The sequence below is a fragment of the Centrocercus urophasianus genome, unplaced genomic scaffold, assembly GCF_019232065.1.
Source record: "Centrocercus urophasianus isolate 14NV4802_14NV808 unplaced genomic scaffold, USGS_Curo_1.0 seq_20, whole genome shotgun sequence".
NCBI lineage: Eukaryota > Metazoa > Chordata > Aves > Galliformes > Phasianidae > Centrocercus > Centrocercus urophasianus.
In genome coordinates, this window is record NW_024884756.1 from 12333845 (window position 1) to 12346494 (window position 12650).

Here is a 12650-nt window from a genome sequence, read left to right on the forward strand (position 1 = left end):
TATATCATTTTTATTCATGACCTGCTAGAGGCAAAGGGCATGGTTTTATATAGAATCCCCATTGAATATCTTATTCTGCAATTTTACTCTACTGTACATATTTCCCAATAAATTATTTTCTTTCAGATGCAGATATTCTTCTGGAAAAGCAAAGCAGGGCTGCTTCCTCTGCTTCCGAGTTGCTTTTGCTGTAACCAGCTTGGGTTAGTTTGTCAGGTATGTTTTGGGAATGCCTGGAGAATTAATTCTGTTTTAAAGACTACAATCATAATTTTGGCACCTGAATTTTGTGCCAGGACAGCAACAGAACAGCTTTTGAACACATCAAAGGCTTGTTCTAGACAAACAAATGACTGTGGATATAAAACTCATCTTTCCTGCAATCTATAGCCACAAAGCAGCTGATTCAGAGGTGACCACAACTTGTCCACATCTGGAATGGCGGCTCAGCCCCAGCCCACACCATGTGAGAACGCCTGCTCCATGCTGCTTGCTTTGACTCCGTATCGCTTTTGGGTGCCAGGAAAACTCTTGGTCTTGGTTACCTATGCTCACAGATGGCTCAAGGCTTCTCAGCACTGAAGGCCAAAGCTGTGTTTGAAGGTCAATGTGGTGTTGGGGACTTGTGGCTCAGGGTGGGTCTGTGAGGAGAGGGAGAGCTGGGAAGGAAGAGGATTTGGTGGTGGCAGTGGTACTCAGGGAAGTGAAGAGAGGGAGGTGGGCAGAAGGCTGGGAGATTTGGGTAGCAGGGGCTCTCCTCCTCTCCCCATACTAGTTGATGCGTTTCCTCAATTCCTTCTTTCCTTCTGTTTTGTGACACCTATCCACTAAGCCCACTGAGTCAGGAGTCACTTGCTTTGTGCTGCAAACAGCTCCTGACTCAGTGGGCTTAGTGGGTGTCACAAGCCTCTCATGCAAAGTGGAAGTGGGAGCAGTGGTCAGCATATTGGAGAGTCATTTTCCTTGCTGACACTAAACTTCACATGTTGGAGATAATCCCTTCTCCTCCCCGTCACTTATTTCCTGCTCAGGTCTGACCCTCTACCCTGCTCCCCATTCCACCCCATTCTAATTATTCATCCCTTTCCCTTTTTGCCAGCTGTGTTGCCATCATGTACTGCTCTCCCTTGCTGCCCTTTGCCACCAATTGCCAGAGCACTTTTGAAACTCTGATCACCGAGTTCTCACCTTTTAATGTACTCTTAGTTTGCCTTTTTCTACTGTGTATAACTTGAGTAGAAGGAGAAACTCAGGCATTAGTATTTTACCTGCCCAGTTTTTAGCAGTGAATGCAAATTATTACTCAATAACTTTAAAAATTGGTGCCTACACGAATTACAATTTAGTATGGACTAAAATTTACTCAGAGTTGCCTATGAACTGCGGCTTGGCCATAAATGCCAAAGTCTGCATTCAAAATGTTTTGGAGCATACTGCAATTTCTGTAAACCTGTACTTTTCTATCCTTCCACTTTGTTCTTTACTCTTTCATTTTCTTTGCAGCAAAATTTTCTTCTCAGAAAGACTAATTCTTCTTTCTCTGTGTTCCAGTGACTTTTCACTTAAATACCTACTATTTTGAAAATGACATCACCTAACATAAATATAACACTCTTGCCTGAATCTCAGTATGCTCTCCAAACCATAGATCTGATTCTACAGATTTATGCTCGTGCATAATCTGGAGCATGAAAAGTTGTGTCATCAGCTTTGGCAAAATGGCCCACGTACCTCAAGTTAAGTACCTGTTTAAAACTTTCAAGGAGTCCTAAATTTCTGGGCAGATAGCGCTGCAGCCGTCTCGCTGAAATACAGCCTCAGCCAGCAGGACCTGCACGGCCACAGGACAGCTCGGTGCTTACCGAAGGCAAGAGCCTGATGGCGAGATGAAACTGCCTGGGGAGCTCTAGCAATGAGCGTGCAGCTGCCTAAGCTGAAATTCGCTGAGTTGGCAAGGGACTTCTCTCTCGCTCCTCCTTTCAGTCAGGGCTATGAAATCAGGACTCCGTTGCTACAACTGAAGACAATGCAGATTTGATAAGGAACCAGGTAGCTTAGTGATTGTATTTTCTATAATACAGCACGTGGCTGTTGGTGCTTTGTTCTGTGGAAATCACCTTACCAGTTCTGATCCGACCTGACCACGCACCATCTTCTACCGTCATATCACATCCAGAGGTGACGATGACTTTGTAGATGCACATAAGAGACAGACTCGACATGTAAATCCATAGTCATACGTAGTCTTAAAGCCTTTATTTTAATGCAAAATAAAACAGGTAAAATTTATATAGCCATATGTACCAAAAGATCAAATCTTTGATGTGGTACTAGAAAGAAAACTTCAGGAGTTGTGTATTGAATTTCTCCCCCAAAACAAACACGTGTGATTTTGAAATTAATTTAACTAAAACTCATGGGTATTGTCAGGATCATAAACACTTCCCTCTCCTCCTGAATAGCACAGAAGTGTCTTAAAAAGTGTTTTCTTTGATGCAGACAGTAAAGAGTGCTTCCGACTTTGCACTTTGTAAGGCTTAGGGACTCTGCAGAACTCTGTGAGGGCAAGCACAGGCGTATGGCCTTTTGGAGGTGCAAAGCAGCCCCTGCCCAGCGCAGAGCGCCAGGATGTGGCCCCGGCGGAGCACTCAGTGGGATGCACTCCCAGCACTGACTCTGATAAACAAATCTGCAATGGCTGGGAGGAGGAGGTAGCACAATTCATCTGTGAAAAAAAAAAAAAAAATTAGGCAGCGTGTGAAACTTGTTCAAGAAGCTGGAGCGAATTGGAATGCAGGCTGCACGCAGTTCTTCAAAGCAGGAGCCTTTCAAAAAATTATTATTGACATGCTTTGCTCCCCTTTTCTCCACAACGTTCAGGGGGTGCTAAGAGACTCCTGCCTCACGCCGCATCACAGTGCTAACGTCTGCTCTCAGGCCAAGACATGGCTCACTAGTGGGTGGTCACTGCAAAAATGCACAGGCTCTCTCCGTATCTCTTAATCTTTCATCTGCGGGGCCCAGCTGGCCACAGGCCAGGGCCAGAGCCGCCGGCTGCACGCCCCAGCTCGGGAAAGCAAAGCCTCCAGCAGCCCTCCCGTCGTAGCCCTTAAGGAGCAGTGCTGGCACGCTGCTCCTGCTGCAAATGCGGCCCTCCCCTCACACCACTGCCCCGGTGGTGACGCTGCTGCCGGACTGGCACCTTTTGGGTGAGGGAACGCGAGGCGATTACGTGTCAAGAACGCTTCAGACGTGTAGTTTTCCCAAACATATGGACATATGGGGAAAAGAACAACTTGTTACTTAACGGCTCTTTTGGATTTTTGCAAGTGCGTATTTTCAACCATCAGTTGTAGCACCTCGTGGATTCTGCACGGTACATATTTTTCCACAATATGGTGCTAAAATCATACATTTTACACTGCAGAGAAGCTGACTATATATACTGTAGTTACACATTATACTTTAAAAAAAGCCATACCTCTAGCAGATATTAAACCTGCAAAGGGCAATTTCCTCGCAGAACAATGGCACCAGAGACAGATGGGAGGCTCTGCAATACTTTTGGGTCCTGTCCTCCAGCTGGGTCAGCCTGCCGCTCCATCTTAGCTCCTCGCCTGTAGGGTGCATCTATATATTATGCTTGCAGCTCATTTTCCTTTTTTCCTGGAAGAAGCTCTGTACTGATCTCACACTGAAACATCATTTAATAACCCGTTGGGTAAGATTAACAGCTCTGAAGGTGTGCGCTCGGTCTGACCACCTCATCCAGCAGAGCTGATGCAGTCAGGGGGAGCCATTAAGGAGAGATTCGGGTTATGGGGAGACAACTATACAGGTCCTCCAAAGGCTATAAATAACCCAGAAACTGCTTCAATCCAGATTTTATTTGGCCCTGGCTCCTGAAATACTGTAAATAAGTTCTGCTCACTGCGCTGCAATGCCATGTGAAGGGTTAGTTGAGAGTGATTTATAAAGGCAGTAGCTTATATTCAGAGCTGTTCTTAATTGTGGCCTGGCTTGATAAAGCCACTGTCGCAAATATATAAGTTTCTTTACAGCTGGATCAAATGTATCAGCGGTTGTATTTCAAGCAGGGAAAGGAAAGTATTTTAATTTGTTTTCGCTTCACTTTCAGCGGGCCTTCATAACACCAGCATCTACCCTGCGGCTGCCAAGTCTTGGCTGAGTATCCTGCAGCATCTCAAACTCTTCAGAGAAGGCTGCGTACAGCACGTATGCGACAGGCAGAGTTTCCCTGGGGAATGTGCCTTGTTTATGGAGAGTGCCAAGAGACTCGGCCTTACATCCAACCCCTCCCTCCAGAGGTTTTTCCTCCTACATTTCTAGGGAAGAGGGCAGGGAGAAATGGAGCACGAACTGAACATACTTACTTCACGATCAGTCGCATTGCTCTCCCTCCCACCAATGCTTCCTCCTGACTGGATCTGGAGCTCTTCTGCCCCTGCCCCAGGGAGCCCAGCCCCGCAGCTGAATCATGGAGACGTGCCCCCTCTCCACCACCCCAAAGCTGCTTCTTCCCGCTGCTTCCAGCCTGGCCAGTGCTAGAGATTGGTGTGAATACAGCCACTGGAACCTGCAGGCCAGCAGGGCAGGCACAGATACTCAGTGCTCCAGTTCCACCAACCTCTCACTGGCAGTACACAGGCAGCACTGGGCTGACTGGGATGTGTGCTCATCCTTACCAGGGGTTACAGCTGTGGCCCCAGAAAGAGCACTGACTGCCCTGCCCTGTGCCTTGTGGACCTCTTGCTCTAACGAGGCCTTTTCCAGGGGTTTCTAGGAAAGGGATGCGATCCTTCCTGTGATATTTAATGCCTAGAAGTGACCTGTATGATTTAATGTGTTTCATATCAAGGTATCAAAAAGACATCAAAGAAATCCTTGAGCTTAATCCTTGGTCAGGGCAAGCACTGCAAGCTTAGGCTGCATGGGGCAGAGAGCTGGCAGGCGCTCCCGACCCCCAGCTCTGCCAGCCCGCTCTTGTCCTATGCACTTTTGCAAATAACTCTTACAGCTCTTCGCTCTTCTTCCTCCATGGGCCCAGGGTATAGAAGATCTCCCTATTGCTTTCATTGTCTCTTTCCTCACCTCTCACTGTGAAAATCTCCTCTCTCACTGGCCCCCGCTGCAGGAACCTGGGTTATTTGGCACTTGGCACTGGCCTGGCACCACCATTGACTCGCATGCTGCCAGCAAGCACTTGACTGTCAGCCTGGCCAGAGCAGGGCAGGAGTTAGGCCGCCCTGTCCAATCCAAAGCAGCACCTGGCACAGTAGCTTAATAGATATTGAGTCATGGACTCCATGCCCACAGTTACCTCCACAGCCATGACTCGCAGGCTAGTTCCTTTGAAATCTCAGGAGCAGCACTGACAGCAGCTGAGGATCTGATTTCTGGAGTTTACCTTTAAAAAGTGCACACCATGTGACTACGAAATACTCACAAACACACACGCATTGCTCGGCATACACCTCTTGGATGGCTGTCTTATCCTCTGAGCCTGCCCACATGTGGTGGATAAAGTTTTTTGCCTTACTCCAAATGCAGCAGGTGCAATAAGATGAGAACCTTGCTAGGCAGATTGTAAAAAAAGGTAAGGATACAAGATTAATGCTGCCACTATCAAACAAAAAGAGGAAGACAAATGTGAGGATACAAATCTGGAACTGCAGCATCCTTAGCACACAGTGCTGCTGGTCTGAATGTGACTGGAACATGGCTGCTGATTCTGTGAGGCCCCTGTCAGCTGATCCCACAAGATCCCCGTGAGAAGTCCACACTGCTCGCTGTGCTCTCACTGAGAGGCTCTGCAGCAGAGCTCTGTAGTAAACTGTTGATACTGCTGCTGGACAGACAGCTATGTACTGTATTGGTGTAACCAGATTCGGTAAATAGCCCTGAGGTGTAATAAGTGTTGCGCTTCATTTCCAGCAGCCACTTTCTACTTTTAAAAAGGAATTTAAAAATACTCAACTGTCTGGTACCTCACATACTCAAAATACATCGTACCACTCATGGCTCTAGTTCACCTGTCAGAAAGCACCTATGCTGAGCCCAGCTCAGTACAAACGACTCCAGGTCTTGTGCCAATCTTACAGGCAGAGGCAGCCATGCTTGTGAACAACTCTAAAGGGTCGATGTCCAACAGGATTCTTCCAGGGCTGTGCTGGCAAGTCCAGTGTGTGTCTATACAGCTGCAGTCATGGGGTTCTTCTGCCTGGGATCCTGTTGCCTGTACTGGTACTGGTCTGGACTGGTCCCACGGTGTCGGATAATCTCATTATAAGCTGGTGCACGGTGGGGCTGAGGAGGAGAAGGTGGCACGTCCTGCCGGAAGGGTCCTTTATGCTGGTTTGGGATGGACTGGGCTGGGTAGTACGGGGGGTATCTCAATTCTGCCACTCTTGCGTCTGGTGCATGGATGTAGTTCCCCTTAGATGGGTGGACAACAGGCTGTCCTCCTCCTTGGTAGTAGGGAAGATCTCTCTCTTTGTAGATCACTCGCGGCCCTGTTAAATATTCCAGTGGCTCTGCAGGTCCACGTCTGAAGAGGAAAGCATAAAGCCCATTAAAAGCGTTGCACTAGCTCAGTGACATGTTATTGTACTCACAGTCTGTTTACTTTGGGAAAGGAAATGCCACCTCAAGCATGACAGGTCCAAATGAGTCAAAAGAACTTCTGAAGGATACCAAGCCTCCCACCTGCAAGCTACAAAAGTCTGCAACACCCAGGACGCTGGAAGAAGGGTCCAGCACACATCGCAGCCCTTTTACAATGGAGGAGCACTGGAGCCCTTCGGTTCCCAAAGTCAGCCTCCTGTGATGCATTTGCCATAATGGAAACAAAGCTCCTTTAAACAATGCATGTTTGACTGAATCTTATCTGGCCTGAGGATAAACAGATGAGTTGGGTCTGCAAGTCTGCAAATCCCATAAGCTTTACATGTACAAATATTCATGGTTTCCAAGCCATTTCCCACTATTTTTTCTCCTAACACGTCAGACCATAAAGCTTTCCAAACACCATAGTTGGAAAAACTGGAACTCCTGGAAGAAGCACTAGGGATGTCAGGTTATAATACCTGTGTTTAATGGGCAAGCTGCCAATGAGGTTTAAAAAAAACACTCTTGTGATCTGGAAGGCCTGATATTACAACAGCTCTGTAACCTGTCTGTAACTTGTCTGCATCAGTATGGATCTGACAAGCTCCAGTTCACGTGGAAAGCAACATGTGAACATGACATCCCTGAGGATGTGCCACGGAGCCCTCTCTGTAGCTTTTTGCATCTTAATTCCATGATTTGCACTAATGAAGGACTAATATCTTTTCCTAGTACAGCTTAACTTGTGATACTTTTGAAATGGCAAAAATAATTGTTCTCACAGACATGTCAACCAGGGCACCCACAAAAGTTCAGCTCAATTAGGAGGTTTTGCCAGTCTGATTGCAAATGCCTTTGTACTTTGGCAAAACCTCCCATTGACTGTACAGGCAGCCCCTCTGCAAGTGTGAGCTGAAGGAAGATGGCAGGGTTTTGACCCAAAACAGGGGCCGAAAGTATAAATCAATTACACCTGCTCTGTGGGTTTGGGACTAAACTCATGAACTGTTTAAACAGTCTTTCCATAGATTTATTTAAAAAGTCATCATCTTGGTACAGCAGATCAGGTGCTCACAATTCATCAATGCCTCTCTTTTGTTCACACACAGATTTTACAAGCTTGCCTCCCCTACTTAATCTGGGCTTCCAGACTCCACTGGAACTTGTTTTGCATGAAGTAAAACAAAACATGTGGTTTTCTGCTGCACTCGTTTAAGCCCATGGGGTAAATCATGGACACAGGCAATGAACAAACATTATCTGCCTTGAAATGAACCTACAATTCTCTCCATGGAATAACTTAGTGCAAATGTTTCCTGTTTAAAATGGAAAGAGCAAAAGGAAGAATTCCAGGCCTTGGACTTTTAGGACCCCATGCTCCCCAGAGACTTTTTGCTTTAAAAACAGAATGTTATAAAAGACAGGCACTCCTGACTTTTTTTTCCTCTCTCTCTTTGTGAGACAGTCCAGACAAAGTGCTGAAGGGCCTGAAGCCACCCTCTGAGATACTAAAAGGACTCTTAGCCGCATGTGTTGAGACAACTGCTATCTCTGCTCACACACCTACGCCTTGCAACAAGCCTAATTTCTACAGCAGGCCAAAGATTTGCTCCACGTGTTTCCATATGAAGGCTTGTTTGCTAGTCAGTGCCATCCCACTCAGCTGTTAATTCTTCTGTACATAAAAATGCGCTTCCAATCACAAAAGGCTTCTGCAATGTTCAGAACTGCTTTGTGTCAAGCAGCAAACCAAGAGGAACAAACGTCAAACCTACAGCCATCACCTTTTAATTAAGGGTAATGCTCAAGATCCTGTTTATTAGATCTGAAAAGATGTTCTCATCAGCAGCTGTAATCAACCAAGCTCTTGTGGATCACATTAAGAAGGGACTGAACCTGGAACTTGACCTAGAATTCACCAAGGAGCCAGGCAGCTTTTGGACTTAGATCTAACTACTACATTGAATTACTCAAAAATAACAAAATCAAGATTAGTTAGTACCAAAATGACTGCAGAAAACAGGACTGAGCCACAGCATCTTCTAAGCCTACAGCACAAGTCATCCCTCAGCTTGCAGGGCAAGCCTGTATGTGGCAGCAGAGTGAGATGTGCTTTGCAATCCAGCAGGCTGCTCAGCTCCCAGCAGAGCCACTGCCAGGAAGGCTCAGGCAGGCCAGTTCTGGAAGAAAGTGCCCAGGGTAGCACATGCAGGCAGCTTCGACCTGGGATTGTGCAGCGAAGATGTACCAGGGTACAAGTGTGCCAGAGACATGAAGCATGTATCCAGCAGCTTGAGCTCATGCCATTGGGTTTTCTGTGCTATGCTATAAAACAAAATCCACCATTCGTACACTTACACCACCCTTTGTTGTGTAGGTAGACTGCAGAGGACCGTGTATGAAAGACATAATCTTTCTTGAAAATATAGAAATATGTAAACTGTTTTCTTTCAGACTATCTCTCTCCTCTCAAACACCCAGATCTGCTGTATTTTTGGAGTGCATTCCTCAGAATTTGGGATAGCACCTGGAGGAGGGGTTGTGCTAAGAGACAAGGCTCAAATCCAGTTGGCATGGAAAGCCCTAGAACGTGGCATGCAAGTTGTTTTTTGTTTTGTTTTGTTTCGATAGCCTTGACAATAACATTACCAGTGATCTAACCAATGATTACTGGAACTATCTTGTGAGCAAAAGCTCAGGCAACTCTGGTAACTCTGCCCCCAAGCCAGCTCCTGAACAGCATGACCAGGGGAAATTTCATGAAGGAGATCCTCATGACTGTCCCACCCTCTGCAGCTCATTTCCCCAGTGACTCAAGTGGGTGTTGGGCATGCAAGGGCATGTGCTACCGAAGATGGTGTTTTGCTTTTCGTCCTCTTTATGACCAGCACAGCATGTTGAAACTGATTTATTTCCTAAGGATCCATTCTTGCCCACCTATCAGCTGTGCTTGCTGCAGTCTGCTTTTAAGGAGCTGCTCACAGCACAAGCCACCAGCCTCAGGAGTCTCTGCCGTGAACTTCCACCTGACATGTCTTCAGATACAGGAAAGAACAGCCCTTCCCTTCCCAAGTGCTTCAAATTAGCCATCAGTCTTCTTGAGGAAGAAGAAACACGTACAGATGCCAAAGCCTAGCTATAGCAATGCTGTCACCATTAGGAGCAAGTCTGGGAGGCTGGGAGCAGTAAGCAGAACAAGCAGGGCCCCTCTGAACCAACGCCATTTTTGCTTGATAGCTCATGGTGTAAAGGTATATGCTGTTGTTTGCCTTTAAAGTAATCACCGTAACAACCAAGCAAAACACTTTCTTCTTGGCAGCCCCTTGTAGATGCTACGCTTGTTTCCTCAAGAGCCAAAACAACCCCCGCCTTTCCTTTCGGCAGACACTGCCACCTCCGAAGAGGCCTTAATGAAATTCCTCTTCCCTTTGCTGCTGTTTTTGTAGGCTCCTGATGAGTTCAGAGTTCACAGGGCTGCATCACACCTCCCAAGTGACCCACGGTTTGGGGGTCAAACCAATAACCTCAAGTGGAAAATCAGTGACCCATGGGAGTGATCAAAAATCCACAAATTGGGTCAAGCAGGTCCAGCCACTCAAAAGGACCAGGCCCGGAGTGTGCCCTCTGACAGGGCGTGTTGTGTAGGAGCTGCTCTGACCCTCAGCTGTTTTCCAGATTTTTGGCCAGTTGTTTGACCTGTGGATCCAGTTAAATTAATGGCAGGCAGAAGGCAGGGAAGCTGACACAACAAGCTGGGAAGGAGCTGATCTCAAAGCTCTAAAAGTGTTTTTGCTGATGGTTCAGTTCTGCTGCCCTTCAATGGAAGATGCTTCAACTGTGTGAGTCTAAAAGCAGAGGCTAGGCAGAGGAAGCAGAGGAAGGCAGGCAGGCAGAAGCACCAACTTCAAGAAAGGAGCAAAACTAGGAGGAAATACCTTCCCTATGTCATTGGCAAGGTGCCCTTTACTATGTTTGTCACAAGGAAATCATACCTCGTGAAGTAAAAGCACAGATCACACAAACTGCAGATAGCAGCAATTATGTTTGGCCATATCATTTCATGTGCTGGTTAGCAGCCCTATTGGTTTATCTTCCACATACTTGACCAGGTAAGAGCTGTGATCCATTTCGAGAGTTAAGAGCACAAAGCAGCTTTGTCAAGTAACTCAGGTAACCTGTGATGACGTTCAATTAACAGTACCCGTTGTTATTTCCTCTATGACAATTAACGTCTGAAATTGCTTTTCTTTCTCCACTTTATTTACCTTCCAAGCACAAAGCATGTAAGATCTAATATATTCTGGCTTTGCTGCAGAGTTTTTGAGAGCCTCTGGGATTATTTAAAACAGAATGAAAGGACTCAGAATACATAGGAGGGGCTTCTTTTACTCAAAATGTTATTTAGTCATTGAAGTCAAATGGGTATCTGTAAGTTTCAAAAAAACAACTAAAACAGCTTTTGCTTTCTGCAGCTCCATTTTTTTGAAGAACCCATTTCAGTAATACTTCAGCTGCCAAGAGTCTCACAGGGTAGACTGGCCTAAATACCTAATGTTTAAAAAAAAAAAAAAGCACATTTCATTTCAAGTTTACCATGTTTCAATGTTGACCCCCATTTGCAGGTCACCTTTAACATAAGCCACAAAGACACATGCTTGGGTTATCTCAAAGCAAAGGAAAGCAAAAAGACAATCTGGCTGTTCATGCTGTGCCCCATCATGTCGGGGGTTTGGATTTCATCATGACAAAAGAGTTTTTCTTGCCTCTGTTCTATAGGGAGAATCACAGAGGTCACACTCTTAGTACCTGGTAAAAAGCAAGGAAGGGAATGCTCCCTTCTTACATCACTGCCTCCGTCTAGCTGCTGAACGAATATTTTGCAAGGGATATAATCTCACATGAAAAACTGCTTTCTTACTTTGTCAGGGAGTACTTCTCGAAATAAACTTCAAAGAGAGCCACAGACTAAGTGGCAAACGGAAAGCCCACATTTGGCTGCAGTCTCTTTCATGTCTAAGCAAGACATAGAGAGACTCTGGGTGATGGCTTCACAGCTCAGGCTGTGATTAAAGAAGAGCAGAAAGCAACAAGGTCCTATCTGTGTCCAGATTCTCACTGAAGAACTCTATTGTATGCATCATGTTTGCATGTTGTTTGTTCTCAGCCAGGAGGGTCTACTTTTAAAGCAAAAAGGAGTAGATGTAAGAAGTAAATTATGCAGACAAACAATTTGATAGTATCAAATGCATTACTGTGTCTTTATACAGCTCTTCTCAACGGATGCTAAAAACAACCGACTGAAAAGACCATGCAGTCCTCCCCCCCTCCACATACAGCATTAAAGATGCTGCAGTGCTGTTTGTGGCACTGAGAAGTCCTGTTGCTTAATATTCAGTGTGCATATAACTAACAAAAATACAAAGAGTCATCGCAGGTTGCAAAAAAACTGCCACATGCTTCTGAGCTTCAGTGAAGTTTCTCTCTACATCTTAACAGGTGATATACTTCTATAACTAATATTTGCTGCTTCAGACCAGTATTTCCCATAGCCGATGATGGATTTTGCATTTAAAAAGCCACAGGAAATCAGATTTGGTATCTTAGCACTGGGAAGAATCCACAGCAGAAGGAAATGCTCTGTGGCTGCTGTCTGAGAGAGCGGCTTGCTCTTCTCAGCAGAAGGCAGATGCCTAGCACTGCCATGCTAACCTCAAACACACCACACACAGATTATTTATGGGCTGAGCTGGTGGAGGTGCTTTCTTCTCCTGCTCTTTCATCGACAACGCAAGGCTAAAAAATCAGATAACATAAACGAGCACAATCCCTGGCTCTCATGTAACACATGCCATGCGGAGAGAGCTGTTTTTAGTTTGAGGACTGTGTTTGGAATTCCTTCAGTGTCGAGTTTCCAGTTACCAGACCCTCATCCCTGGGCCAGGCACGACTGTGGTTGGACAGGATTAGCAGAACGCTCTGCAATGTATGTTACATAGCTTTGACTTCTATAGGCTTTGCAGTCC

At 45.9% G+C, this 12650-nt stretch overlaps 1 protein-coding gene across 1 annotated transcript in view; it reads right to left on the reverse strand.

Annotated features, from left to right (window-relative positions):
- Positions 1-2223: 2223 nt before the first annotated feature.
- Positions 2224-12650, reverse strand: part of PARD3B (par-3 family cell polarity regulator beta) — a 354547-nt gene continuing 344120 nt past the window's right edge. Inside the window, exon 23 of the mRNA XM_042822376.1 lies at positions 2224-6568. Within this exon, the coding sequence (XP_042678310.1) occupies positions 6211-6568 (358 nt within the window). The 3' untranslated portion in view covers positions 2224-6210. The remainder of the gene's footprint in view (positions 6569-12650) is intronic.